At 56.1% G+C, this 27,619-nt stretch overlaps 9 protein-coding genes across 9 annotated transcripts in view; 3 read left to right on the forward strand and 6 right to left on the reverse strand.

Moving 5' to 3' along the window:
* Positions 1-204: 204 nt before the first annotated feature.
* VDBG_06860 (monoamine oxidase N) lies at positions 205-1,947 on the reverse strand (the record flags this gene model as incomplete). Its single annotated transcript, XM_003003252.1, has 4 exons — positions 205-412; positions 468-511; positions 584-1,701; positions 1,764-1,947. The coding sequence occupies 4 exons, from the start codon at positions 1,945-1,947 to the stop codon at positions 205-207; spliced, it is 1,554 nt and encodes a 517-aa protein (XP_003003298.1).
* Positions 1,948-2,994: 1,047 nt separating this feature from the next.
* VDBG_06861 (choline transport protein) lies at positions 2,995-5,023 on the forward strand (the record flags this gene model as incomplete). Its single annotated transcript, XM_003003253.1, has 9 exons — positions 2,995-3,077; positions 3,133-3,337; positions 3,392-3,461; positions 3,526-3,681; positions 3,768-3,996; positions 4,068-4,605; positions 4,661-4,706; positions 4,770-4,852; positions 4,913-5,023. The coding sequence occupies 9 exons, from the start codon at positions 2,995-2,997 to the stop codon at positions 5,021-5,023; spliced, it is 1,521 nt and encodes a 506-aa protein (XP_003003299.1).
* A 905-nt stretch (positions 5,024-5,928) lies between these two features.
* VDBG_06862 (mitochondrial sodium/hydrogen exchanger) lies at positions 5,929-8,113 on the forward strand (the record flags this gene model as incomplete). The annotated part of the gene is made up of 4 exons (XM_003003254.1): positions 5,929-5,986; positions 6,059-6,079; positions 6,170-6,973; positions 7,026-8,113. 4 exons carry the CDS (start codon positions 5,929-5,931, stop codon positions 8,111-8,113), a joined length of 1,971 nt encoding a protein of 656 aa, XP_003003300.1.
* Positions 8,114-8,899: 786 nt separating this feature from the next.
* On the reverse strand, positions 8,900-14,572 carry VDBG_06863 (MYB and HSA domain-containing protein; the record flags this gene model as incomplete). Its single annotated transcript, XM_003003255.1, has 3 exons — positions 8,900-10,843; positions 10,900-14,188; positions 14,511-14,572. The coding sequence occupies 3 exons, from the start codon at positions 14,570-14,572 to the stop codon at positions 8,900-8,902; spliced, it is 5,295 nt and encodes a 1,764-aa protein (XP_003003301.1).
* A 2,040-nt stretch (positions 14,573-16,612) lies between these two features.
* Positions 16,613-17,254, reverse strand: VDBG_06864 (predicted protein; the record flags this gene model as incomplete). Its single annotated transcript, XM_003003256.1, has 1 exon — positions 16,613-17,254. One exon carries the CDS (start codon positions 17,252-17,254, stop codon positions 16,613-16,615), a length of 642 nt encoding a protein of 213 aa, XP_003003302.1.
* Positions 17,255-18,206: 952 nt separating this feature from the next.
* VDBG_06865 (predicted protein) lies at positions 18,207-19,257 on the reverse strand (the record flags this gene model as incomplete). The annotated part of the gene is made up of 3 exons (XM_003003257.1): positions 18,207-18,380; positions 18,624-18,962; positions 19,216-19,257. The coding sequence occupies 3 exons, from the start codon at positions 19,255-19,257 to the stop codon at positions 18,207-18,209; spliced, it is 555 nt and encodes a 184-aa protein (XP_003003303.1).
* Positions 19,258-20,439: 1,182 nt separating this feature from the next.
* Positions 20,440-21,455, forward strand: VDBG_06866 (conserved hypothetical protein; the record flags this gene model as incomplete). The annotated part of the gene is made up of 3 exons (XM_003003258.1): positions 20,440-20,805; positions 20,927-21,054; positions 21,176-21,455. 3 exons carry the CDS (start codon positions 20,440-20,442, stop codon positions 21,453-21,455), a joined length of 774 nt encoding a protein of 257 aa, XP_003003304.1.
* A 535-nt stretch (positions 21,456-21,990) lies between these two features.
* VDBG_06867 (conserved hypothetical protein) lies at positions 21,991-23,286 on the reverse strand (the record flags this gene model as incomplete). The annotated part of the gene is made up of 4 exons (XM_003003259.1): positions 21,991-22,005; positions 22,059-22,351; positions 22,406-22,602; positions 22,676-23,286. The coding sequence occupies 4 exons, from the start codon at positions 23,284-23,286 to the stop codon at positions 21,991-21,993; spliced, it is 1,116 nt and encodes a 371-aa protein (XP_003003305.1).
* A 3,941-nt stretch (positions 23,287-27,227) lies between these two features.
* The window catches only part of VDBG_06868 (NTF2 and RRM domain-containing protein), a gene marked incomplete at both ends in the record, with an annotated part of 1,757 nt that continues 1,365 nt past the window's right edge, over positions 27,228-27,619 (reverse strand). The window contains one exon of the mRNA XM_003003260.1: positions 27,228-27,520. Within this exon, the coding sequence (XP_003003306.1) occupies positions 27,228-27,520 (293 nt within the window). The remainder of the gene's footprint in view (positions 27,521-27,619) is intronic.

Raw genomic sequence — 27,619 nt, forward strand, 5'->3', positions numbered from 1 at the left:
CCTACAGGCTCTGGAAACGATATGGGCCATGCAAGGGATCAAAAGATGGACCGAGATCATGTCGAAAGATTTCCATGTGCTCGTCATGTAGCTTTGTTTCTTTTTACAGTGATATACCCCAATTGAATGCTTCCCACCGTCACAACACCCTTCTGCCCTATGATACCCGTCTTCCAAAGTCTTGATCTGCTAGGGCTTCTCCCATCATGCCAGTTTGGGCTTCAGTGGCGTCTGAAGCGATTGCGCAAGGTCGTTGCGCACCGCCAGGCCCGCGCGCGTTCCCTCTTCGATGGCCCCGTCGATGAAGCTGCGCCAGCCTAGCGCCCAGTCCGAGCTCGCGAAGAAAATGTTGCCCTGTCGAGCGCGCATGTCGCCCAGATGTGAAGAGAGGAGCCCTGGCTTGGAGAAGAACCTTGACAATGGGTCAGTCAAACGAAACAAGACGTCAGCACAGTGGCGAGACTTACCAAGCTCCTTTGGCGAATTCGTCCTTGGACCAGTTGTGGAAAACCTGTGTCCCGCGAGGTCAAACGGTGCGAAAGAAATTAAGACGTCGGTAGTCGAGAGAAAGTAGAGAACTTACGATGCGCTCAATGTCCATGGGCACGAGGCCCTGCAAGGCCTCCTTTGTCTTTTCGATGTTTTCGTCTGGTTCAAAGTGCTGGTGTTGGCCCCCGAACGCAACGATGTGGGTGTTTCCCGAAGGCGTCTCGCCGTCTCCGAAGGCATAGAAGAGGCCGTTGTGAGGATAGCTGATGCCCGTATACGATCTTAGGTCGCGGTCCCTGACTTCAGCGTGCACCTTGACACACTGGTTGACGTGGCCCGTGTCCGCCGCCGATTTCTTGCCCACCGATAGCGGGGGCTCAAAGGCGATGCTGTTGAGGATGTTCAGAGGCATGGCGCTGACCATTCTCTGGGCCTTGTACCCTTTCCCCTCACGGGTCGTGACGTGTACGCCGGCAGGAGTGTTCTTGGCCGCCGCTACGGGCGAGTTGAAGGCGTACGACAAGTTGCCCGTGGCGAGCGCCTCCTGGAAGAAGCGGATCGCGAAGCTGGACTGGCCGCCGTGGAACTTGTACTTGACGAGATGCTCTATGCAACCTTCGTACGAGTAGGCGCTCAGGGCCCACCAGTGCATCATCTCGAAGAAGCTCGTCGTCTCGAGGGTGCCTCCGCTGCACAGGAGAACGAATGTTTCGACGGCAAGACGCTCGTTGGGTGTGAGCGAGTCTTTAATCTGCGCCAAGCGGTCGGCGACGGACAACTTGTCCAAGGCGAGGGCTTCTGGAGTGAATTTGCTCGTGTGAGGGAAGGGCATGATTTTCTTTCCGTATGCGCCGTCGACGTTGACAAGCTTGCGCAGACCCGACTCCATCAGTGCATCCTGTTTGCATGGGCAGTCAGCAGCGAGCATCAAAAAGGGGTTCCAAGGGGGGGGTAGTAATAGTACCTCTTCATCGTGTGTAAATTTCTGCGTGCCTTGTTCGTTTACCAAATGATACTGGTTGACGCCTCTAGAGAAGTCGTAGGATATCTCCAGCTCGTCTTCCATCCCATAGCGCTTGATTTCCCGCCAGACATTGGGCTGTCCCCAGAAAACCCAGGTGCCGCCCATTTCGAAGGGATATCCTCCAATATCGGAAGACCAAGAACGTCCACCAATGCGATCCCGTCCCTCCAAGAGAAGGACCTTGAGCCCTGGTAGCTGATCAGTTCCAAAGAACGGAAAGAGACGCAGCATGGTAATGGTGCGTATTTACCTGCAACAGCTGCATCTCGTGCAGCAGTCAAGCCGCAGTATCCGGCGCCTACAACGACAACATCGTAAACAGTGTCTTTTGCCGCCTCTGGTAAGTTTGATGGAGGCTGAATGGCGCCAATGCAGGGAACCCCGGCTTTCAAGCCGTCCTTGTCGGTCCAAGAATAGCCGTCTCTGGACGACATTGTAGTGCTGGCTTGTATTTAGTGGTGGAGGATGCCCTCGAGATGATGAAAAAGCAAGCAAACAAAGGAAGAAGATTCGCAATCAAACGCGCAAACAAAATAAGTGACCGTCCTTGTGGGATTGGTTGAAAGGCGGCTTATGTACGGACATTGTTATGCGGATTCAAGCAAAAAAGAGACCACGAGGGGCTGCCCATCATCACATCCATAAATTGGTGAACGGGTCCTTGCGATTGACGTTAGATGTCTCTTTCCGGTATTTTCTAGAGACCCTCCTTCCCAGCCGCAGCAGCTCGACACATCAGCATTGGCGTCACCGCGGCTCTTGTCGATAGCGCCCCGCTCGCCGTCGCAACTTGACATACAACGCCTACTTATCTGGGACCTCGCCCACCCGATTATCATAGTGTCTTCGACAAAGTGCTCGAGAAATTGCCTGTTCAGTTCTAGTTCGCCGTGGCACGTCTGTACCCCGCATTTTAGCTCTATCACTCAAGCTTCGAAGCTAAACAAGGGGGAGGGCCCAGCGCTCGCATTCATACCCGATCCGGTAATTCCTCGAGCGCTCGAGGGAGCGATAACACCAAGCGAGGGGCAGTGGCTGGGCCTCGAGCTGAAGCTCCAGTTCCCCGGATCATGCGGTAGACAAGGGGTACTGGCAATCTTGACATACACCCTCCTTCTGGTGGGATAAGCATATCTCGACTGGCTGGCGAGGCTACCCGAGCACGACCTCCTCGCTACGACGGCAGTGCACTGATAGATAGCCGCGATACGTATTGAGTCGTGAGTGATCACGCGGAGAGCACGCCAAACTACATACTTGTGTGCCACCATGCTGGGGACAAGTCGCCCAAGAAGCTAGCCTTGATCATCACGGCGGTCGTCTAAAGGGATACAAATGTCATGGCTGACCCCGTGCCACGTTCCTGGATCACCCATGGCCCATTTCTCAACATCAGTACTCTTACCTCACAACCTTCAATCATTCTTCCATGTTGATTTAATTCCCATCATACAGGGGGACACATTGTACTGATTACTGACATGGCACATCATGCAAAGGCTGGCCATCTGCAGGCCCGGTTATCGGGCCTCAACATGGTGGCTATGGCATTTGCCATTCTCAAGTAAGTCCACTGCGATCGTATCCAGGTGCAACAAGCTCATGGTATCCCGAAACAGTACATGGATAGCTCTTGCTGGCTCGATAGGCCTTGTGTTGCCATCAGGGGGTCCCGTGTCCCTTTTGTATGGGTTCGTCTTCTGTGTGATGTGCAACTTCGCCCTCACTGCGAGTCTTGGTGAGCTGGCAGCCATCTGGCCCACGGCTGGAGGTCAATATCACTTTGTATACGCCCTCTGCTCTACAAAGTGGAAGCGGGTCATGGTACGTCCTTTCCTTCAATCTACGAGCGAAATCTTGTCTGATATTGGGGTGCAGAGCTTTTGGGTGGGCTGGACCAATATTGTTGGCTGGCTGATTGTCGTCACGGTTCAAGGGTTCTTTGCAGGTACGTCAAACTGAAAAAGAAGAAGCAGACTGCCTTGAGAGAAACCCGCTGACATTCCCTGTAGCACTCTTCATATGTGCTGCCTCTGTTGTGGCTTCGGACGGGAGGTTCGTTGTAACACAGTGGAACACATACCTGATATTCCTAGCCATCCTGACATTTGCCACGGCGGGCAACATCTGGGGTAACAAGATCCTCGGTAAATGGAACGATCTCGCCCGTAAGTTTCTATGTCGTCCCCGTCTGTGATGCCACGGGGCTAAAACACGCAGTCGCCTGGTCCATCCTCGGCGTTGTCGTTATCAGTATCGTTCCTCCTATCAATGTCCGACAAGTCGAGCGCGGAATACGTCTTTACGTCCTTCAACAACGAGTCTGGGTGGGCTGACGGCATGTCTTGGATCCTTGGACTGCTCCAGTCTGCTCTCTCTTTGATTGGTTTCGACGTGGTTCTGCACATGACGGAGGAGATGCCGAACCCCTCGCGCGATGCTCCGCGGGCCATGGTGTACGCCATTGCTGTTGGAGGCGTAACGTAAGTACAAATGTCGATGAATATCCGCCAGCCTCGCTCAAGATATCACGAGACTGATTGTTTAATCACAGAGGTCTGGCATTCATCCTTGTGATGCTCTTCTGTCTCACCGATCCGGCCACTGTCCTTGCCTCGCCAACAGGCATGCCCATTGTCGAGCTCATCCTGCAGGCAACAAAGAGTCGTGCTGGCACGTGCGTGTTGACTCTCATGCTCGGAGTTTGCTTCATCAATGGGTGCAACGCATCCGTCACCAGCGCCAGCCGCTTGCTCTTTGCCATGGCGCGAGACAAGGGTATTGTCTTCCCCAATTACTTCTCCCACATTACGCCTGGCCTCAACGTCCCTGTGCGAACCATCCTGCTGTGCTTCGGCTTTAACGTGCTGTTTGGCCTGCTTTACCTCGGCCCCAGCGTTGCGTTTGGTGCCTACATTGCGTCGTGCACCATATTCCTTAACGTCTCGTATGCGTTCCCCATCATCACGCTCTTGGTCAGAGGACGCAGCGTCTTGGCCGAGCATCAGCAGCACGATACGCCGTTCCAGCTTGGATCGTGGGGCCATGTCATTAACTGGGTGGCGGCGCTTTTTGTTGTTGTGACCTCCGTGGTGAGTTACCCATTTGCTCCCTCGACATCAACTGTTGCTGATCGATCACCCGCAGTTTTTCTGTTTCCCTGCCTCTCTGCCCGTAACGAGCGATACGATGAGTGAGTCTGGTCCAAAACTTGGTGCACGGCAGGCGAGGTGAGGAGCGCTAACGCGTGACGTAGACTATGTGTCAGTCGTTATCGCCATCTTCGTCGTCGTCAGTGCGGTGAATTGGTGGGTGTATGGACATCGGTTCGAGGGACCTGTAAGCTTATTGATCCTCTCACAATGACAACCTGATGCTGACAAAGGCGCTCCCTTGCAGAAATTCGAGGTCATCATGGGCCAGCACGGAGATGGGCCACTCAGCAAGGCGGATTCAGAGCCACGGCTGGAGACGATTGAGGCCAAGAGGTCGCATGCCGAGGTGGTTTGAGGGGTCAGGAGCGAGGCGTTTCCTAATGCTGTGATGGGATCTCATGTTTTGTTTGTAGTGTAAAATGTTCTCATTGATAGTACATGTGGGTTACTCAAGGTGAGGGGCAAATGTGTTTAAAACTCGAAGGCTGTAGGGACGTGATTCTCGCGGGTAATTGTCTCTGGAGGAAAACCGTTGACGTCTGCAGCCACAGACAAGCAAAGGTGTTTCGTTCTCTGAGGGACAGACTAAAGGACAGACCAAAGGATAGACCAAAAAGGAAGTAGATGCAAACTCGGGGGAGGACAGTTCCGTGCCCGCTTCCCGTGAAGTGAGCGGCCGAGACGAGGAGAGGAAGAGGGGAGGTCCGTTCAGGGAAGGCAGAATCAACGCGACTGCTTGCCCTGCATTTGCATGATGTGTCCATCCCGTTCAAGGTATCGGTACTTCAGCGACCTGCCGGTGGACACCAGATGGGGCAGGTTGATCGGCCGCTATGACTAAGGGCCATGTATCGCAACTCCAAGTACCGTGCGGCGCCGAGTACCTGTCACAAGCTGCCCCTCAACCAATCACTTGACCACAATCGCCGCTCTCCGCCAGCAGGGCAGGCCAACCTTGGCAAAGGATCTACGCGCAACAGCTTGCGTCTGCAATCTAAGGTACCTTACCTAACGACTGTGCAACCTGTCGACTTCCACCATTTCGAGCTTCAACACGCTCTTTCGAACGCCAACCTTGCCCACTTCGAGCCTACCCCCTTCAACCTATTCGGCGCGCTCAATCGATCGCTTGCGACCTGATCTGTTCGACTGTTGATGAGCGCCATCTCCGCCAAACGGCGCTCCCGTCCGAGCTCTGCTGCGTCGCCTCCATCCCACCCCATCTGACCATAACTGGGCGATCGCGACAACGCCGCCGCCATGCTCCCCTCGTCAGATATCGCGGTCCATGCCGCCGAGGTTGTGAGCCAGATTGCCCGTACGATTCTTTCCTGTACTAGAAACGCTTCGATCAGAGAGTCACTGACCTTGCGACCAGGCCGTGCTGCAGCTTCTGACGAAGACTCGGAAGGTACGCGACCAGCCTCCCCTGGCCCCCCTCAACCCGCCCTCTCTCGCTGCCAACCGATGCGAACAACGACCGACTGACACGACAACATAGGCACCGATGGAACACAGAAGGATCAATTGACAGCATGGGCCCTCTTCATCTCCATATTCCTCCTCATCATCGCCTTCTTTGCCAGTTACTACCTCCACGAGAAGAAGATCGAGGCAGTCCACGAAACCGTCATCTCCATCTTTGCCGGCATGACCGTTGGCATCCTCCTGCTCATCGCCTCTGACGACTCGGTACGAAAGCTAATCAGCTTCGATCATCAAATCTTCTTCAATCTCTTACTGCCTCCGATCATTCTCGGCGCAGGATACGAACTCCACCAGGCCAACTTCTTCCGCTACATCGGCCCCATCGTCACATTCGCCTTCGCCGGCACGTTCCTCTCCGCCATGACTATTGGTATTGTGCTCTGGTTCTACGCTGTCAGTGGCATCGAATCTATCAGTCTGGATTTCGTCGATGCCATCTCGGTCGGTGCGACATTGTCCGCCACGGATCCTGTCACTATTCTCGCCATCTTCAACACGTACAAGGTCGATCCCAAGCTATACACCATCATCTTTGGCGAGTCTCTGATGAACGACGCCATTGCCATTGTCATCTTCGAAACGGCGCAAAAGTACAAGGGGGAATCGCATACGGTTAGCTCTCTCAGCTTCCTCGAGGGCTTTGGCATCTTCTTCCTCGTCTTCTTCGGAAGTTTGATAATCGGCGTCCTTGTTGGTGTCGGCACCGCTCTTCTGCTCAAGTTGACTTATATCCGGCGTTACCCCAACATTGAGAGTTGCCTGATCGTTCTCATCTCCTATGCGACGTATTTCTTCTCGAATGCGACACACTTGTCTGGTGAGCACGTCGTAATGCGAGGCTGACATACTGCATGACTAACGCTGTCTAGGTATCGTGTCTCTGCTGTTTTGCAGCATCACGTTGAAACACTATGCCTACTTCAACATGTCTCGCCGCACCCAGCTGGCCACGAAGTACTTCTTCAAGGTTACAGCGCAGCTGTCCGAAAACTTCATCTTCATCTACCTGGGTCTTTCCCCCTTTACCGATAACAGGCTAGAATTCCGTCCACTTCTCGTCATTGTCACTGTACTGGCTGTCTGCGCCGCTCGCTGGGTGGCTGTCTTTCCCCTCTCGCGCGCCATCAATGCCGTGATACGGTACAAGGCCCGGCGCCGTGGCGGCGACCTGAGCGACGAGCTGCCGTACAACTACCAGGCTATGCTCTTCTGGGCTGGTCTCCGAGGAGCTGTCGGTGTGGCCCTTGCTGCCCTACTGACCGGCGCAAATTCCTACGCGCTGAAGGGTACTGTCTTGGTGGTTGTCATGCTGACTGTCATCATTTTTGGTGGTACTACTGCTCGCATGCTCGAGATTCTCGGCATCCAGACCGGCGTTGTCGACGAGATCGACAGCGATGACGAATTCGACATCGAGACCTCTGGTGGCGGCAACTACTACAAACGCTCCGGTGGTGGCGGTATCGGTTACATCCCCGGACGCAATGGAAGCCTTTCTCTGCAGAACCTTGGCAACCAAGGTGGTGGCCGTGGCTCGTACGTCTCCGGTCACCACTCTCCCAACCCCATTCGTCGCACCTCCAGCCTTAGTCGCAAGACGACAGAGGAGCAGGCCGGCCTCCTGGGCCAGACACCGCACGACTCGGACCTCGAGAGCGACATTGACATCTCCGACCTGCCGCCACCCGCCCAGCGCGGAGCCTCACGCCAGGCGAGCCCCCTCAACGTCCAGTCTTCCGAAGCCTCCTCCTCGTTCCTCCCGCCTGATCCGACTCCGGCGGCAGCGCAGCACCATCATGTCACGGCCGGCTCGGCGATCCGTTCGCTGTTCACCACCGAGGACGCCTCACAGCTATTCCGCCAGCTCGACGAAGACTTTATCAAGCCGACGCTACTCCTAGATGGAGGCCACGGCGGCAGGTCAGGAGGTCATAATGGTGGCCCGTCAGGCGTGTAAGGGCCATGTTTTGGGAAAGGGACCACGAGATTGAGCTCCTCTTGTTGCTCCGCATCATGAATATGCGGGTTCCGACGAACTGAGCGGCATGTGCAGTCTCTGACGAAGCCGGGTTTGTTCAAACGAGAACCCAAGCCCTCCCATTTTTCTGTTTCCTGATATGGACGAGCATTATGTGGCGTACGGCGTTTCTATAGACCTTGACTTCGTGGCAGCGTTGCGGCGCTGCCAGATCTCTCGTACGTGTATGAAATTGATTTTTTCCCCCTCTGTTCCATCCTCGATCATTGTGCAGCAAAGCCGTGCCGCGTTTCTCGTAATGGCATGCATGTGTCACATTCGAACAAAGCTTACTTGCGTTCCGCTCTTATTCGTGGCCGCAGTGTCCCTCATTTGGGCACATGGTTCACATTCAATCCATCGGAGGGGAAATTCGGCTTGTTTAAAAAAAAAAAATTGAACACATGCTCGAGGCAAATTCTGGATTTGTCCACCTCGTGACTCGCTCGCTCTTCTTTCTTTCTTTCGTCGTCTTCCTCGTCTTCGTTGATTACAAATGTATGTACACCTCCCGGGGACCCATGTCCACCTATCCCTTTCCCACGCGAGCCGGTGCCAAAAAGAATTATCTACATGAACGAACCGTGATGCGCCCATCCAGGGCCCTCGTCCCTCATTTCCTTAAGACCAGCCCCTTCACAGAGGTAACCGCAGGGTGCGAGCTGCTCATCTGACAGCCCAACGAGCGAATCCCACATTTCTTTCGGTGCAAACGAGCAGTCTCCCCTATGAAGCTCCCGAAGGCGTCGCACTTCCACTGGCTTGCCTCTGTGGCGGCGGCGGTGGCGGCTGCGGGGTGCCTTGCTTCTGAACCTGAGCCTGAGCCTGAACCTGAGTTTGATTCCGTGCTTGAGGCTGACCTTGAGCCTGCGCTGGGGTTTGGGCTGGCGTCTGGACTACGATTGGGTTCGGAGCCGGGGCTTGCGCCTGGGTCTGTACCTGAGCCTGTGCTGGAATTTGAGCCTGCACTTGCGCCTGGGCCTTGACCTGGGCTTGGGCCTGGGCTTGGGCCTGGGCCTGGGCCTGGGCTTGGGCTTGGGCTGAGGCCTGTACCTGATGAGCCTGTGCCTGAGCCTGAGCCTGAGCCTGAGCTTGAGCTTGCGCTTGCGCTTGAGCTTGGGCTGAAGCCTGTACCTGATGAGCCTGTGCCTGAGCCTGAGCTTGGGCTTGGGTTGGGGCCTGTGGTTGAGGCTGTGGCTGGACTTGTGACTTGACTTGTGGGTGCTGCTGAAGCTGCTGCTGAGGCTGTTGTTTTTGCTGAAGGGGCTGTTTCTGCTGAGGCTGCTGAGGCTGCCTTTGTTGTTGAAGCTGTGGCTGTTGCGGCTTCTGCTGCAGATGTTGTTGCTGGGGCTTCTGCTGTGGAGGCTGCTGTTGGGCCGGAGGCTGGGGCTGGGGCTGGAGCTGCTGTTGCTGAGGTTGCGGTGTCGGGGAAGATTGCTGCGGCGTTGACCGTTGTTGAGCCTGTTGATGAGCCTGCTGCTGCTGGTGTTGATGAACGACCTGGTGCTGCTGCGGGTGCTGCTGCTGAGGTGTTTGCTGCATCGGCTGAGGCGAACGGTGCTGTTGTTGCTGCTGCTGCTGCTGCTGCTGCTGAACATGGTGTTGCTGCTGTGCTTGATGATGCTGTCCACCCTGGCCGGAGGCGTGTGCAGCCTGCTGCTGCTGTTGTTGTCTCAGGAGCGCCGCATACTGATGGGGGCTGGGCGTCGCCGTGATTCCGTTCGCCATACCTGGAGACACTCCGCCCCCACCTCCACCGGCTGCCGCGTTCATGGCGGACTGTGACATGTTGGCAGCGCTTTGCCGGTGCATCATGACCCTAGTGAGATGCTCCCTAGCCATCTTATGTGCTTGTTCCGGCGTCAGCATAGGGTTTTTGGCCTTGTATTGCATCTCTAGCGCCTGGATGTGGGCATTGATGTTGGATTGTGGTAATGCATCCGGAGCGCGGGGCGAGCCGGAGGGGCCATTTGGCATGTGTAACCCGCTTGCAGGAGGTGTTGAGACGTTACCGTTGGCAGCATTCATGGTTGCCATCATGGCTTGCGTTTGCGCACTCGCCACGTAGATTTGCTGGTTGACAACTCCATTGGCGACATTGCCATTGACACCGTTGATGCCGTTGACGCCATTGACTCCATTGACACCGTTGCCGTTGATATGAACTCCGTTGGCGGTGCGGATGTTAGCCATGTTTGGAGGCGAGTGGGATGGCTGAGATCCAGGGGTGCCCTGATGCATCTGTTGGCCGGGTTGCTGTTGACTCTGTTGCTGCATCTGAACAGCATGGCGCTGCTGCTCAGAGATACGACGCGCCTGCATCATGACCTCGGTTTGTTGGTTCTGCATCGGCTGCATCCTATGCTGTTGCTGTGCTTGCAAGGCAGCAGCTTGCAACTGAGCGGGTGTCGCTCCATTCATCTGCATGGGAGGTACCAGGTTGCCCATTTGCTGCGCCCCGGCATGCGCGATACCAGCCTGCTGCGCGGGCATCGAAACTCGACCTCGGACTTGTCCAGCGGCGGCGGCAGCGGCGGCAGCAGCGAGCTGGTTTGGACCATTCGCTCGAGGCATGTTGAATTGTGCAGTGCCGTTCGGAGCTTGCTGGCCGGTACCAGGCGTGGTGGGAACTTGGCCATTTTGACCTTGTGCACGTGCTTGTGCCGCGACCTGTGCCAGTCGTCAGTAACGCCGTTACATGGTCAAGGATATCCGGAAGAACGTACCTTGCGCTGAGCCTCTTGTCGCTGGTGGTATAAAGCCACCTTCTCAGCAAGTGCCTGGTCGCGCTCCCATCTCATGATGCTATAGTCCCTAGGCGTCTTCGTTGGGCCCCTAGGCTGCACAGCCTCATTCGCCTTCCGCATGGCCGCTGTCTGGGAAGCCTGCTGTTGCTTCTGGGCTGCGGCTTCTCGCTTCTTGGCCAGCTTCCTCATCGCGTCAATGAGCGTGAGGTGCTTCTGCTGTCGGCGTCTTTCAACCCTAATCGGAGTGCTGCTTGGTCGTCTTCGGGGAACCGGGGTGGTGGGGGTGTTGTTAGGACCACCCGCTGCTTGCTGCTGCGCCGACTGTTGCGCCGGTTGCTGTTGCGCCGGTTGCTGCTGCTGCTGCTGCTGCTGCTGCTGTTGTTGTTGTTGTTGTTGTTGTTGCTGCTGCTGCTGCAGTTGCTGTTGCTGTGCAAGCTGGTTGTGCTGCATGATGACGCGCTGAGCAGCGTCAATTCTGTTCTGGTACGACTTGAAGTACTGGGTCTTTTGCATGTCCGACGGCAGACCTTCCAAATTGATCCAGCGTTCGAAGCATTCCCAAGGTGTTCGCCTTTCAGCTCCTGGTGCATACAAGCATCGAGGGGCCAGGATGCTTGAAATGAAGGACCAATTGTATGAGTATTGTCGAACCAGATCCCGCAACTCGTCGTCCTCTGCCGGGGTCCACTGCGAGGCATGCCGACTCTCGTAAAAGGACTGCATTGGCATGTTGTATTCCGCAGGCGGTCGGAATTGATGGCTGGCGTGAAGACGATCCCTGATTGATTTCAGGTCAGGGTTAAAGAGCGCAACATCAGCGCTTTCGGGAGCAACGTTGGTTCCTTTGAAGCGCTCTTCGCCGAATATAACACGATCCTCATCATCCTCTTCCTCTTCCTCGTACTCGTAGCGACCTCGCTTACGTGGCGGTCCCTCCGACAGAAGCTTCATCTGGCCTTCAACATACTTGTTGAGCGGCAGTGCAGGTCGCTTCCAGTGCGCATCCGGGTCGAACTCCGGTCCGGAGAAGTCAAAGGTAGGTACCTTAAGTGGAGCACCATACATCGGGAGCTCATCCAACAACAGATTGGCCGTTGGTGAACTCCGCATGGCGAAGACGACGTCGTCCTCTTGCAAAGCGAAAATCGCGGAGGGAGCAACCGTTTCAAGAATGTCATGGTGAATTTGGTCAAGATGTTCCGGATTGTCCACGTCGCCTGCGATCAGATCAAGGGTGCTGGATGTAGCGGTATCCTGTTCCAATTGGGTCATCGAAACGTCGCCGTCGGATGCTTGGAGCTTTGGTGGTATTACGGCACTTATCTGCAGTGCTTTACGATCTGCCTCGCCCGAGTGAACCCAGAGAGCACAGGCGTTTGCGAGGTTGCGAGCACATGCCGTCTTCCACTTTCGCTCTTCACGGAAATCCGTCCGCATCCACTTCGCTTCTCCGAGAAGCACGTCCCAGTGAGATTCCTGCCTGGCTGGTTCAGGACACCGCTTCGGCTGTCGGAGGAGCCACTTGTCCTGCTGTTGAAGATTGTATACCCGTCTCAACACGCGGCAAGCCTGGTTATCCAACAGTGCAATGTTCGCATCAGAGGTCGAAACTGTCTTGTGCGCTTGGTTCAATACCACTTCGATGGGCTTCATCCACTTGCTGGATTGGCTGAAGCCTTGGACAAAGAGCGGAGTGAAATAGTCGTCCGTGGGCAGATAGGATTCAGTCTTCGGTTCCCTGTTCAGAGCATTCTTGTCGGACGATGATCGCTTGTGAGACTTGCCAAACACAACAGCCGAAATCTGATTCTTCGGCTTTTGCTTTCGTCGGTACAAGCCCGACCTAGACCGGGACGCTGGTGACTGGGGCGTGGAAGTGACGGGGGTTAATTGAGCACGCGGTACAGCAACACTGGCAGAGTCATCCTTGGCTGGCGCAGCCCGCGTCTCGCCCAGAATGTCAGAGACAGACTTTTGTCGGATGGCGCCGGTGCCAACTCGTGTAATTGCACGCTCAGGTACATGAGCTGCATCGGCCGGCATTTCATGGGAAGAAAACATCGCATCGGCGGAATTTGCTGTGGGCGGCACTATCGACTGGGACGGCGGCTTGACGGCCTCCATTTCCTTCTGAGGAGGGGCTGCCGTCGGGGAGTCAACGTCCATACGATCGGCGGAAGCTGAATCCTGGCTGTCGGGGATATCTGTCGGGGCAGCTGCAGTCAAAGCCGAAGGTTGAGAGCCTGCGGTGGTCTTGACATTTGGTGAGGTCGATGGCGAGATAAGCTTTTCTATAGCCGAAGGTTGGTTGGACCTCGATGGTTCCTGTTTGACCTCAACAGGCTGTGGTACTGGCGCAGAAATCTGGGGCCGTGCCAATGCAGATTGAGACGCCGCTCTTTTAGAAGCGACACTCAGGGATTCTTGGATCAGTTGAGCCTCGGGGCCGTCCAGTACTCGGGCCTCGGTCGAGTCGCCCTCGTTAGACGCCATAACCTCTGATTCCAGAGCCGATCTCTTCGCAGGCAGTTTCACCTGTGCCGGATGGGTTTGTCCATCGTTGCGCTCGGCAAGTCGTGCTGGCTCATGCTCCGGACTCGTTTCTGTCGATACATCTCCAACAACGGGTGTAGCAGCGGTGTGCGCAGTCGATCCGGGGGAGGACAGGATGTCAGCGGGACGCGAGGCTTCCTGGACCTGCTGTGTCCGGGCGACTCCATTCTCGATCCTTGCATCGTGGAGCTTTTCGGCTGGCGACACGGCCGAAGACGGGAATGTACGTGTCAGAAGTTTCGGCTGGGTATCCTTCGGTTCATTTTCTTGTGGTGTGCTTTCCGTCGCGCCTGTGCGTACGCTGGCCTCGCCAGGTTGCTTGGTGTCCTTGAAGACATGACCATTCGGCCCACCATGTCCATTGGGAGGCGTGTGGAAAGAGGTAGGCGGTGCACTCCTCTGCGCAGATATTTTTGGAGGAGCTGGGGAGATCGACTGAGGGTGTATGGGTTTCGGCGGTAGAGATAGGTCTAATGGCTTCTGCTGTGGTCTAGGTGGCTGCACCGAAGTGTCGTGGCCCGGAGTGGGTGTCTGGGACTTGGGTTTAGGGGTCGTCGTTGCGTGCTGGGTGTTTTTGTTGTCGAAATTCGGAGGTTGTACGGGGTTAGGAGAGGGTGTAGGCTGCACGAAGAGGTCAGACCTCTCTAGAGAGTGCCTAAAGGCATCATATCGCAGTGGTGGGCGCGCAGGGATGCTGCGCTCATCGAGGACGCCCCTAAAAGCATGTTAGTCGGATGACGGCGAGCGGCTCGCGCGAAACATGCGAGCGGGAGCGTGTATCGATTGCGCGGCAGGGTACAACGTACTTGAAGATATCGCTGCTCTGCAGAAAATGCAGTTCGGCGGGCAGGGCAGGCGTCGCGTCGGGGGTCGCGAAGTCGTTGGTGGGTATGCCATCGTGGGTTGTCGCGACTGCATACAGCTGGCGAAGCTTGCGCTTCCGCGACGTCACGATTGAACTACGCATCGTTAACAGGCCATCCATGGTATCACTGGCATCGGAAAGAGTAGGGCTATCGAACGCAAGGCAAACGCACCTGAATTCATCGCGTTTGGATCGCAAAAACCTGGCGCGGTCGGCAGGCCCGACCTCAGTCATAGCATCAGTCGCGGCGACATCCGTTTTTGGGGGAAACGGAATGTCGAGGGGACTCGGCAGCCTCGTGCGAGATGAAATAATCGGTCGGCGAGGATGAAAAGGGCGTGTGGTGGTGGCGGCGATTGATGGCGATTGACGGGTCGATGGGGGGTCGCGGTGGGTGGACCGAATTTTCGCTGGGGGGATGCACGATGGTAGCGATTGCTGCGCAGGCAGGTGGTGATGCTTGTCGTTGAACACTGATTTCGACTGTCTGGTTGGACTGGTTCGGCTTGTCTGGTCAGGTAATCTGGGGCCCGTCCGTTGAGTGGGCTGGCAGCTTGCTTGACTGGCTGGACGCTTCCTCAGGTTGAAGACAGTGGCAGGCGGTGGCAGTGGACCGGGATGGGTCGCCGAAGGAAGGGGGGAAGGAGAAGGGGGGGGGGGTTTTGCAAGCGGCTTGGGAAGGAAAGGACCGGGCGGGAATGAATGGGAAAAATTGTTATCGCTGGCAAGGGTGCTGTTTTCGCACTGTTTCACACGGTACTGGATGGAGTGGGTTTTAGCGCATGTTGAGTGTCTTGGTCACAAGTTCCTGTTAGATAACAGGCAGAAGCAAGGCACAGGACAGTGCGTCTCCACCATGTTCCCAAATCTGATCTCTGGAAATGACGGGGAAGGGGATGCCAAGCCTGGTCTTGCCTTCAGTAGGACCAATAGATCCTTGCCGCCTGGTTCCTCCCTGGTTCTCTGCTCTCGCCCCTGAGGCAGTCAGTTAATAGTGCGCAGGTGCATCACCATGTGCCTCCTTACCTAACCCAAACCAAGGACCCCCTCCATACCAACTTCACATGCATGCAAAAACATCATCGTTGGATTTCATCCAGCAATCCAGCAATCCATCAGCGTGTCATCATCAAATCATGGTTCACCACCAGACAAAACCGGGGCGCTCGTCCGTGGCGGCATCATGACGCGTCTGCCTTGCGCAAGGCAACCGAGTGTGCCTGTTCCCGACGCCTCTCTCCAGGCATCCTCAACTCCAGTTTGCTCTAGTTTGCTTGCCTGCGCATCGAGTCCCCAGACCATCGCTAAACATGCGTTCGGCATAATCAGCCATCCCCAGATGCGGTTTTGACTGTGTCGGGTGCTTTTACCATCAGCAGCTCAAGCCAGGTCTGGCGCGCGAGTCGTGTTGGAGGGTGAGAAAAAAGTTTGAGCCCTGCGCGAGCGTACGGGTGTGTATATGGGTGATTCATCACTGTCAAGCCTTACCTGATTAGTGTCCGAAGTCCAAGGTAGCGCACAAGGTAGGCGACTCGACATGTGCTTTCGCTTCTCACGTCCATTCTTGATACATTGCTAGACTCCGGGTCAGAGCGACTCGATGCATGCCTGTCGGCGACTCAATGATGAACCACGCTCCTCGCCATCCGTTGTCAGAAGAGCGAAAGTCCCTTGCTTTGTCTGTCCGTCATCTGCATCATCTCCCTCGAGCACCGTTGATACAACCACGGCAGCCTTCACTCGCATTTGTGTGCCCCATTTTTCTCTCTTACGTAACACCATCGGGATTGGGCTTAGGGGTGGTCTTCAAGCACTTCTCATAGTGAGCCTCCACGCGCTCATGATCGTGTTTGAGAATGAGAATGAGAATCAGTCACTCAACGCATAAGCAATACTTACGACTTGTCAATCGCCCCTTGGATGATGATCTCATTTCGCCTTCCGAGGCTCGCGTGGAAACACTTCGAGCGCCACCATGCCCCTCATATACGCGAAAGTCTCGAAATAGGTCTCATAACGTCGAAACGAATAATTTCACCATAATCATCGATGTCGTGCGAGCTGATAGACACAGCCTTTGCGTCAACGTTTTTGACTTCAATAATCAACCCCTCCATGGGCTGATCTCCCAAGGGAACATCGCCACCTATCACCAGTCTACCCCAGTGATACCCTTCGGTATCCCCATCTGGAACGGCAAGCGCCTGTCCAAGAACACCACCTGACGTCGTCTGGTGACGTCTCCTTCTCGAAAGACATAGCACCTGTGGGCGTTTATTTTGCTGTACTCGTGGCCGTGGCCGTGACCGCAGCGGAATCAATCAGAGAGGCCGAGCCCGTCACGGGCTCACACTCCCCAATTGAACTGCGCTGCATCCCAGGCACAAGCCCTAGCGAAACATCCCAGCCCGTCACGCCCGCCCAGTAGTGGCAGTACAAGGTACTGTCCTGACAGTACGTCGGATTGCACAAGATGCTGCTCGTCGATGATGTAGTCGTCACGTTGCCGACAGATGAGCTTGGGGAATTGACGACAGCTTTGGCTGTCACCAGCGATATACCATTGAATTCAATGTCCGCTTTGCTGTCAAGTGTCTCGCCGTCAATGAAAACATTGGTCCAAGTCGTAGAAGCGGCAGCGGAAACGGTGCAGGGCTCAGAGAAGACGGTCTGGGTCATGCCAGGAATCACTCCATGAGAGACGTCCCAGCTAGTGACGCCGCCCCAGTAGAGACACATAGACACACCGTCCTGGCACCAGTCTTTGATGCAGCTGATCGAGGTGTCGATGGCAGCATGGGAGACGGGGCCGGTAACGGTTAAGATTGTAGCGGGAACTGTGATGACGGGAACGGCGGCGCCGAGGATGGCCGTCACCAGGCTCAAGCCGAGGACGAATTTGCTGAATGGCGACATTGTGTCTTGATGCTGTCTGGCCGACCGCTTCGGGTATGATCTCAATAAGGGGCGGAGAGTCTCTGTCGGCGAGTTTTACAAAGCTAGGAGCGTACGGTACGCATGGTCAATAGTGCCTCGTGAAATGATATGAGGATGAACATGTGAAAGCTTCTCGGTGCCCAGGCGCTTGCCTTCACTTGAACTTGAATAAGTATACTGGTTTCAGGAGTTCGTTCAATGATTCTTTGACCGAAGTCGAAATTTCGAAGGACGACGCACGGGGCTTCAGCCATGGATGACAGTGAGAAAAATAAGCCAGACGATGCGACTCATACGAATGTGCATGGCAGACGTTCAGGGCATGGAGTTCACACCGTACGCCAGATTTTCCCTCAAAGCTCATCTGGGCGTGACGCGAACAGCTCGGTTGATTCTTGATGAACGGAAGACAATGAAGAACCTGGACTTACTAGCGTACAAGGGTTGAGGTTTGATCACCGAGAGAGTTCGTGAGCTCAGCAAGTCTGCTTTGTAGCGTGCGTAGATGAAAGAGGCGAGGGCTTTGGCTAGGAAATAGCTGCTCCTCTTGCGGAGAGAAGTTCAGTCTTGCCCCTCCCAGTTATTTACCGTCAAAGCCTCTGAATCATTCCCCTCGATGAACCACAGGTATCAAGTGGACTTAGGGGCAGGCAGGCAGTTGACGATGTAGAAGTAGACAGTATCACCTGGTTAGTAGCGGCTTCCAGGCAGTACAGGTGTGCTGAACGCTTCATTCATCAGCCCTTACTTTGCGGTTGGCTCAGAGATATTGTGCTACATGCTACAAATCCCAGCATCGTCTCATGGGCAGCACGGCCTCGGAGGCAAGGAACAGCGCCTAGCGTTTTTTGCAATCGGTTGAGGTCACGAGAGCGTTCGAGGAGAAGAGAATCGGATGACCGTGGCTTGAGGGCGATGCGTGCCGAGCAAGTCAGAAGCTCAACTTGCAGGGGTTTATGGCAAGGTGAGGCGAGTCGGACCGTTCGGCGAGCTCCGGGAGAAGCACGTCTGGCGAAGCCTCGAAAACCGTGTGGGCGGTACCCTGTACTATCGACGTGCGCTCGAGACGTGGGGGTGGACTGCCAGCTTCGTCCGAGAGAGACGTCTTGTGGCATCGCAAGCACACCGAATGCGAGTGACAATGGCGCGCGGCCGGTGTGACGATTCGGAAGAAGGATGCCGGCAGGGCGGACATGGGACCATGTGAGTGTCACAGGCCCGAGTTTTCCTCACAGAATCGGAACAAAAAGAGGAAAGTTAAGGAGCAGTTGAATCGTCTTCGTATTGTCAACCTGATTCTATATGGAACGGGAAAGAAGGACATGGTATGCCCTGAGCAGACACCTACAACAGTGCAATTGCACACGTCACAAGAGGAACCCGGAAGCGAATCAGGTGGACAAGGCGCCCGCGGCCTTGAAGAACAGGGTGGCGGTAACCGTCTGGCCCACGAATCAGATGAGAGTGCATAGAGGAGCAAACTTGCGAATCTCTTCAAATCCTCCCGAAGGACGACATAGACGAAGGTGTAGAAGATGCGAGAAGCTACATAGGCTAGGGAGAGGATATTGATAGTCGGGGCGTCAGCACCAACGACATTGGCAGCGACGACGCCGCCGGCGTAGTGACCAAGAGTCTCGAAACCGTTGACACTAGCATTCTCGGCGCGAACGATGCGTTCTTTAGTCTGTAGAGCGTCAGTCTAGATTCTAGGTCCACATATGCGCCCAGCGACATCCGACGTATGGGCTTGTCCAGGGTCTTGTCATCTTTGAGCCTCTGCTGGAGGGGTCGAGTGTTGGCCATGTCACAGCTCTTTCTGGCTGCCGCACAGGCGTAGGAGTGAGAGCCATGGCAATGAAGAAGGTGACCGGCACCTGAGCGGGCAGCGGTGTCAGTGAGAGCGTACGCATAAGTCCGTCTCGAATATGATGACTCACTGTGTGGAACGAGAGCCCCGTTTGGGCGAGGTTGAGGCACATAGTGATGGATGATCTGATGGAAGGAGGGCCTTCAAGGAGGCTTCAACACGTACTGATGCAAGTCCTGGCTGAAGCTTTCAATACAACCTTTCCTGTTCCAGCTCTCAGGCGCCTCTGAAATTCGCAGGCTCCGCATTCGCCGCATGTCTCTGAATGTCGTGGTTCGTTTCTATGGAGAGTCAAGAGAATTGACGTGAGGACAGGTGCGGCTTGCAAGTTTGTGACCTCTACAGAGCAACCTTCAACAAGCTGACTGCAGAGTGGCGATAAACGTGTCGAAGACGGCGAGTTCCCATGAAAACTTGACAGTACCGATCAAGGCAGCCGAGCACCTGAGCTCACCCAAGGAGAATTCTCTGCCCCAGGGCGAACCAGAACAAGGCCACTGTTGAAGCACTCATGTCGGTCTGAAGATAGATTGACAGACAGGCCGCATTTATCCCTGGGAATCTTGGCGCGGCGCACATAAAGACGTCCTGGCGCTGTCGACCAACGGAGTCGTATGCGGACTCGTTTTTGAAATAGTTGGAAACTCATTTGCAACTGCAATCTTACTGTGTTCGAACAGGGTCGTATGCGGACTTGCATCTGGGATAGACAGCGCTGATCGAAGCGCAACACGTCAAGTCCGCCACATGGCAAACACATGTTCAATGTTGGCACGCGGCCCGTGTAGTCAGCATCCAGATGTGAAATAGACAAAACGGAGCGCGTCTCGAGATCGCATTGATATCTTATTCAAAGCGATGGGGCTTTTCCTCCTACATGAAGGCGTTTTGAGTTCGAAGCCATCACAACGTGATCGGTGTCTCAACAAAGCGATATATGACGCCATGTAACGACGTGCTGTCCCGTGGTAAAGCCAGAAATCTACGTATGTTGCAGATACGACCATAATGTTGATCTCACATGGTTTCGAGTCTGATGAGTCGTAGCGATTGTCTTTGTCAATACGTTGATCAAGGGCTCATGAAAGCTGAATTCGAGGAGTACCGAAGGTAGGTACCTAGATAGCGCAGGGGGTCACGGCTGAGTCATCAAGACCACCCCGCTATCGAAGCTCTACGACATGCGAACATCCACATGCCCACCTATCGCGCCCAGTCAACGCGACTTCAACACCAACTGCAGCATCGCGACATCGTGTCCACCGGCAGCGCGTACAGCCACCACCTGTTAACAATGTCACAACCACCGCCCTCAGACAACCCACCACCGCCTCCCAACCCAGAACCCACAGAAATGGACACCTCGCCAGACAACCCCCCACGGGACCCAGCCCCCGACGCGCCGCAGCAGCCAGCCGACCAAGACGAAGCAGCAGCAGCCCCCGCGTCGCCCCCGCTCCCCGAGAAACACACTCCCGTCGCGCCGGGCTACCGCGCGGCCCGCTTCATCAAAATGTACGACGAGGCTCTGCGGCGCACGCTGGCCCGCGTAAAGTACGACAACTTCGCCGCCTGCTTCCCAACCATTGCCGCCCACGCGCCCAACGCCCTGCGCAACGTGCAGAAGCAAATGGTCGACTACCTCGAGGACCGCTGCAACGTGCGTTCATCTCTCCTCCCTGCGAGAATTCCCCCTTTCGCGTGCGTGTGAAACAGAGAGCAAACACAACATGCAAGATGACGAGGCGCAGAGAGACATCGCATGCTGACGGGTACCACAGAAGGATTTCCAGGCCATCCTTGACGAGAGGGACCTCGTGCGCAAGCTGAACGAGCTCGAGGCCCTCGTCGCCGAGGCGGATCGGCAAAGGGCGAACACCCAGCCGACGCGCCAGAACCGATACCGTGAGTCCCATTGAGCCCTCAAAACACCAGTGCCGGCGCCCCTTCTTTCAGACCCAAGGAGGCGAGCAGCTGCCTCGAACAGCCCGGTTTCTCCGGATCAAGACATCAGCTGACGGACAGAACAGCCCGCACTCTCTGCCCCCTGAAGCTGTGATCAAGGGCCATCTTCACCCGCCGCTCGCTCATGCCTACTCGCACCTGAGCGCCGCTCTCCAGAACACGCGCATGGAGAACGAGGACCTTTTCACCACGATACAGGCCCAGCGTGCCGAGATGGACGCTCTGCTTGCTGACTTGGACGGCGTCGTTGCTGACATAGATGGCGCCAACGATCTTCTCGGCGAAGTGGCGCCCGAGCTTGCTGCTGAGGCACGCAGGGCAGACAACGGTATTGCAGGAATATAGAATGGAGCTCACTTCTCCTTTCTTCGTTTGTCCGAGACACCCAATACGCCATTGACTGCGCTATGCACCTCAGCAGCGAGCTCGGATGCGACTTGGGTGGCAAGTCAAAGCAAGCCGATCAGGTTGACTGCCGGTCTCGAAACAGGATTACACGGCAAAGGGAAGAGGGACGCCAAGTCCAAAAGGGGGCTCGCGGCCCCATTGGACACCACGCTATGGTATGCTATAATGATGCCCACGACGCCATGACAGCCGCGGCGCGGCTTATATATAATGCCAAAGAGTAACACACCCCCAGCTGCCTCCATTCAGTTTGACTTCCCATTCGTGACCGTACTACTTACTATGTGCCCATCTGGCGCCTGCTGAGTGGCGCCTGGGCCATGCAGTAGGGAATAATGCATATTATCACATCAGGAGTGACGTGCCTCTCTTCGAGCCCACGCTCCACTCCCCATACCGCGGAGGAAAGACTCTCACTTTCCTCCCCGTCTCCCAGTTGATCGTCCATCGCGTGCCTCCTCGAATTACAAACTCACTCTTCCTCGGGCTGCGGTATAGCAGGATGGCGAAGCAAAGCCGCGCATACCGCATGTCATCCGCTGGATCCCACGTCTCGCGCGGCGGCGCCCATTTGCCATCGACTTCGCCGCCGCCAGCCGCAGCAACGAGCCTCCGAAAGCTTGCCGACCCGGTCGTCGATCGCCTCGACAACGCGGGCGTCGAGCCCCCAGATGGTACCTGACCCTGGATCATGCCCTGTCCTGCCATGCCCTGTGTACCATCTGACATTTCAGGCGACGGATATGGGTCGGCATCCATGTCGAGGTGCGAGCTCAGGCTCAGACTCGAAGTGATGCTTGGGGAGTACGCCCTCGGCGCGAGCGTCAGCCCGCCTAGTGGTCGTGGCGTCGGGACGGGATAGCTCACCCTCCCCGCGTTCGACACGCGTCGCTGAGCTTGCAGCCATCGTGTCCGCTGAGAACGGGGTACGGACTGATCGGCGGGATACTCGCGTTCGTCGAGGGGGGCTGCTATAGCTATGGCGGCAAAAAAGGCGTCAAGCCAGCGAACAAAGGTGGCAGACTCGAGACATGACAGCAGCAGCTGGTCTGTTTCGAGGCGGAGGCGAATGACGTTTCGTCGTCTATTCTGTTAGTCATTTTGCCCCTTGTCGCTAGGGGTTCTGACCCGCGTGTTCATATATGATGAGTACTTACTTCTTGTAGTCGGCAGCAATACCAATGTCGGCGTGCTGCAAGTGGTAGGTCCGCAGAAGGGTCGCTCGACGAGCCCAGGGCGGATTATCGGGGGACTGGTTAGAAGATGCCCACTCGCGTGCGGCGCCCCAGCCCCATTGCGTCCACTCCTTTTTGACGCTGTAAAGCTTGAGACTGGTGCCGCGTAATTGGACAATGACAGTGTGCCAGGTGCGGTCATCGGCGCGGTCCACGGCGTCCTCGAGTTCCATTTTCAGCTCCCAGACGGCAGCGAGATCAATGTCGGTGTGGTATTTCGGCGGCAACTCGATGAGGGCCTGCCTCTGCTGAGGTTGCTGTCGGCGATCATCAGTGACGGTGATGAGGGATGATGCTGGACGCAGAGCCTGTGGTCGATAGGGGGGTGGTGGTTCCGAAGGCGGCCTCGGGTCGGCTGTCATGAGCTGTTGATAGAACAAGTCCTCCTCGACAGAGAGGCGGCGGCCGTAGGCATCATGGCGGGCGGTAGATGTGGTAGAGGATGGAGTAGATGTTGAAGATGAGGAGGATGAGATGGAACGTGAGGCTGCGGTCCAGAAGCCTTCGCCGCCTGCGGCAAAACGAGAACTCATGAGAGTGGCTCCAATGCTATTAGATGACGAGGCGTAGGGGAGAGGAAGCAAAGGGGTGACGGGGCGTGGTAAGGCGAACAGAGGTTGTCCGAGGGTGATGGTTGGTCCCAGAGGAGCCATCAACCATCATGATGGAGGTCGATGTCGGTGCTTGGATTGAGATTGCAACCCGAATGTAAGTACAAGAGCTGGATAGGCAGGTGGGAGCTGCTGCGGTAATTTCGGCCCGCTCAAGCTCGTTCATCGACTCGATCTAAAAGTAAATTTGGCTGACGCACACGAGGTGGTTTTGGTCGTCATGAGGCTCATTCGGCTGAAAGAAAACCGCTGGCCAGAGGTTGTGTGAGAAGGTATCGTTGCCTTCAAGTTTGGGTCAACGTTGAGTCTGGGACTACCGTCTTGGCACCAGCCAGTGCTGTCGGCGCAACTCACTTGTCTTGATAGAGCAGGGGACGCGCAGATGGTTCGTTTTCATCAAGTAAAGAAAAGAAATAACTTTTGCGGCTAAGACGGAAGAAATGTGAGTTGTCGTGTTGCAAGGGCGCGGTGAAAGGCACAGACACAGAGCAAGGTACGGCTGTGGGTGAGCAGCGGAACTGAAGTGAGTCAAGTCATGTCAAGGGTCCATATAAGGTAGGGCGCAATATGACACCTCGGAGCCAGTGACAAATCGCTCAACAAGACACGAGATGGGGGTAGCGTTGATACAGCAGTTTGTTTGGTGAAGATGAAGAGGCAGAAGACGGATGACGGTGGAGGAGTAGTCCAAGAGGAGAAGAGGAGAGAGGGGACACAGCTTCCAGAAGGGGCAGAAGAAGCATTCTAGAAGGATGGGGAAAAGACGAAACAGATCTCGCGAACTCATGGCAATCAGCACGCAGAAAAGTGACCGCGCCAATCGCAGCGAAAGGACCACGACGTGGGCATGGGTCGGGAGGCGCGGGAAGCAGACGGCGGGCAGCACTTCTGCTTGGAGCCATGGTGAGGTGCTTCTTCGGAGGATATTGTGACGGCGGCGGGAGCAGCAGCGACGAACTGTCGTGATCCGCTGGTGCGCGTGGGTGTACATCTACAACCTAGACGGACTGGGTTCGAGCTGGTGGAGAGGCGAGGCATAGGTTAAAGTTGGATGCTGATCCGCTGGGTGCTGTGACGGATGGTGTCTGTGAGTGGAGGAGCTCGGGGCCGTGGCATGGGGCCGTGGCCTGGGGCAGCAGTAGCATGGGACAGGAGGTAGCATGGGGCATGGGGCGCGTATGGGGCACAGCGTACACATGTACATGGTAAATGTACAGCGGGTAGGGGCTCCCTACCGGCTATCCTACAAGGGTGGAAGCTTTGAGGCAGGTGCAAAGTTAGGGGGTTCTCCCGGCCGGCGGCCTCACGGGGGGTGGTCGTAGAGGCCACAGAGGTTGGGTGGACAGGCCAGGGCGTGAGATCTGCTAGGCCCTTCTGGGTAGGTCCTTCTTTATACCCATCTGATCCATCTCAAGCACGACCCAGGCTGACGGCCAGACTGAAGCATTTGATGGGGACACTCGACACGAGAGGCAGGAGATGTCGTGACCCAAGATAGAATAGGGAAGGACAAGTGAAGAACCCAGAGCTCGGGTGGATTTCCGAGGTCGCATCAAATCTGGGTCGGCTCACGTCCTCCGCCGCAACCTACCCAAGCTACCTGACCTTACCTGACCTTACCTCGCAGCATACCTACATGCTGTCATATGTGTTCCAAAGCCTCTTCTCCCCGTACTCCTGCTGCCGTGCCTTATTGCTCTCCTCTCTTCCATCCGGAATCGCCATTGCCCCCCTCCCCCCCCCCCTCCAGTCTGGGAATCATGCAGCCACCAAAGGCGCTACGACCTCCCCCTCCACCATCTCCTCCCTGCACCCTAGTTGCCGATCGCATCTACAGCGGAGTCGCCGTGAGCCTCCTAGTTAGACCGTCGTCCCCTTTCATCATCGCACTCATTCGTCGTACCCCATCCTCAACCCCCAGCGCCATGCCCGGATAGCCGCGCGCGAAGCCATGAACGGATATCATCTCCGTTGGATTCATCATCACGGCTCCTCTTTTACAAACCCACCAACACCGACGCCCTAGCAACAACCAAGGCTTGCCTGGAAATGATCGGTGCACAGCAACATGGCGTCTGTTGTCTCCTGGGCACCATCTAGTGGCAACTCACATCTCTTCGCTCACGGGCCGCCTCGTCCTGATAGTCAAGGCAAACCGATGAACAAACATACGAACATGAGCTTCAAGTTTCCTTCGTATGGCACGATACTCTTCGAACGGCGTGCTCATGCCTGATCCCTGCGACAGCAACAGCTTGCTAGCATTAAGCTTACCGCTCCAGTTTCTTGGCACCATTGAATCCTTCGCCCAAGGAACACTTCCAGAAGCCCCCCTCGCCTCCCGCCCCCTGTTCCTGTTCGCCGCCGCCCACGCCCCCTCCCCTTCCTCTCAGCTGGACTTCCGCCCGCCCCTCCCCCCTTCATGATGAGCACGACAAGACAGTGACATACCCGCACATCACAGCAAATCGCCTTGCCTAAGCCTCCCACATCTCGAGCCATCCTCCTCCCGCACCTGTTTTCTTCTTCTTCTTCTTCTCTTATTGCTTCGTGCAGCGCCGGCGTACGACGCTTGTCGGACGCTTGTCGATCTCCCCCTTTTACCCTGAAGCCAATTGAGTCAAGAATCAGCCTGCTGCCAGACAGGGTTTGCCACATGCACACTGCGCGCTTGTGCTGCTGTGCCTGCCTACCGTGCTCCGTGTGCCCATGCCCATGTTCGTGCTCCGTGCTCGTGCTCATGCTCGTGCTCGTGACCCCTGAGGGGTTGTCATCAGTCGTTGGCCTCGGCGCCGAAACGGGCCCTGCTGGTCTTGCCTGGTCCGGCAGTCGGACCTGCCACTATTGTGCATCTCGCCCGAGAAAGCGGGACAGACGGGCCACCAACGAGGGAGAATGGAGGGGTCTTCCAAGACTTCTCTCGTCTTGTTCCTCGGACTCGGCTGTCAGCGATCGCCTCGCCGTATCAAGAAGGTAGCTGCGAAGTGCTTGCCCGTTCCCCGAACATGACAAAGCAAATAGTAATACACAAAAGGACATAGAATGCCTCGCAACACCAGACTTGACATGAATGACGGACAAAGAGTCGGAATTAGCAATCATCGTCCCTTTTTTTCATTACAGCCTCTTTTGCGTCCTGCTTCAGACGTCTCATCTTGACGAGGTAGCTCGCCCATGCTCGCGAGCTTGCCTGCTTGCCTCCAGACGCTTCCTACCCACTATAATACAGCGCCCAATCCCCCTTTCCATCCCTGAAATCCGCCCATTGCCAGGTGGGCAGTCCGCTCACGACGAGCACGCACATATCCCCCCCACCCACCTGATTTTACCTGCTTGCCCACCTGCCCTGCGGCGACGACCGCCAAACTCGCCTTCGTCAAATATACACTTTTCGTCGCCTCATTCGTGAGCGGCTGGGCCACCGCCCAGAGGAGAGACATAGAGAGAGAGAGACCCGACGCCTGCTTTGCTAGATTGCCCCGTGCTTTTCCCGTCGCCCGCCGCCAGAAAAAGACCAACAAACGGTCGAAATGCAAATGCTGAGTGGCCATGCTCGGGGAGGAACAGAAGAGTGCCCAGGGGTTCGGGGAAAATAAAAAACACGCAGAACCTGAGGTCAAGCTGCCCGGAAAATGGCCATCACAACCACGCCCCGTCCGACTCGAACTCCGTGGAAAAGACGACATGAATAAATAGAAAGGGGATCCGAAAACAATAACCAGCTTTTGTTTCTCGCAGTCCAAGTACCCTGGGAGCTTACCTGGAGAGAGGAAAGGAGAGGGAGGATATGATCGGGTGTAGTTACAAGTCGACAGTAAGCGCGCGAGATGCTGCGACTGGTAAGGTAAAAGGTAGAATCGGCATCATCCGCCGGACCGTGGGTTTTCGTCATGCGTGTGATACCAACCCTCGGCCGTGCATGTGCCCTGCAGCGCGCTCAAAGGCTGCCGTTTCTCAAGCGTTGGTGGCAGCCTGCGAGGCGCCACGGCCGCGGGGAGCACCCCGGCCACGACCCTGTCCGCCGGTGAAGTTGCCACGGCCACCGCCCTGGCTTCCCTGGCGCTGGCCCTCGAAACCGCCGCGTCCGCGCTGGGAGCGCCGCCACGTCCGGAAGCGTAGTTGCTGCCACCGTATGCGCCAGCCTTTGGGACGCGGCCTCAACGTGAATTGTTTCGCCGTTGACTGTGTGGGGGTTAGCGGCGGCGGCAGCCTGGTTAGCCGGCAGCGGTCCGCGAACTCGACAAAGGCGCAGTTC

The sequence above is a fragment of the Verticillium alfalfae genome, genomic scaffold (assembly GCF_000150825.1).
Source record: "Verticillium alfalfae VaMs.102 supercont1.8 genomic scaffold, whole genome shotgun sequence".
Taxonomy (NCBI): Eukaryota; Fungi; Ascomycota; class Sordariomycetes; order Glomerellales; family Plectosphaerellaceae; genus Verticillium; species Verticillium alfalfae.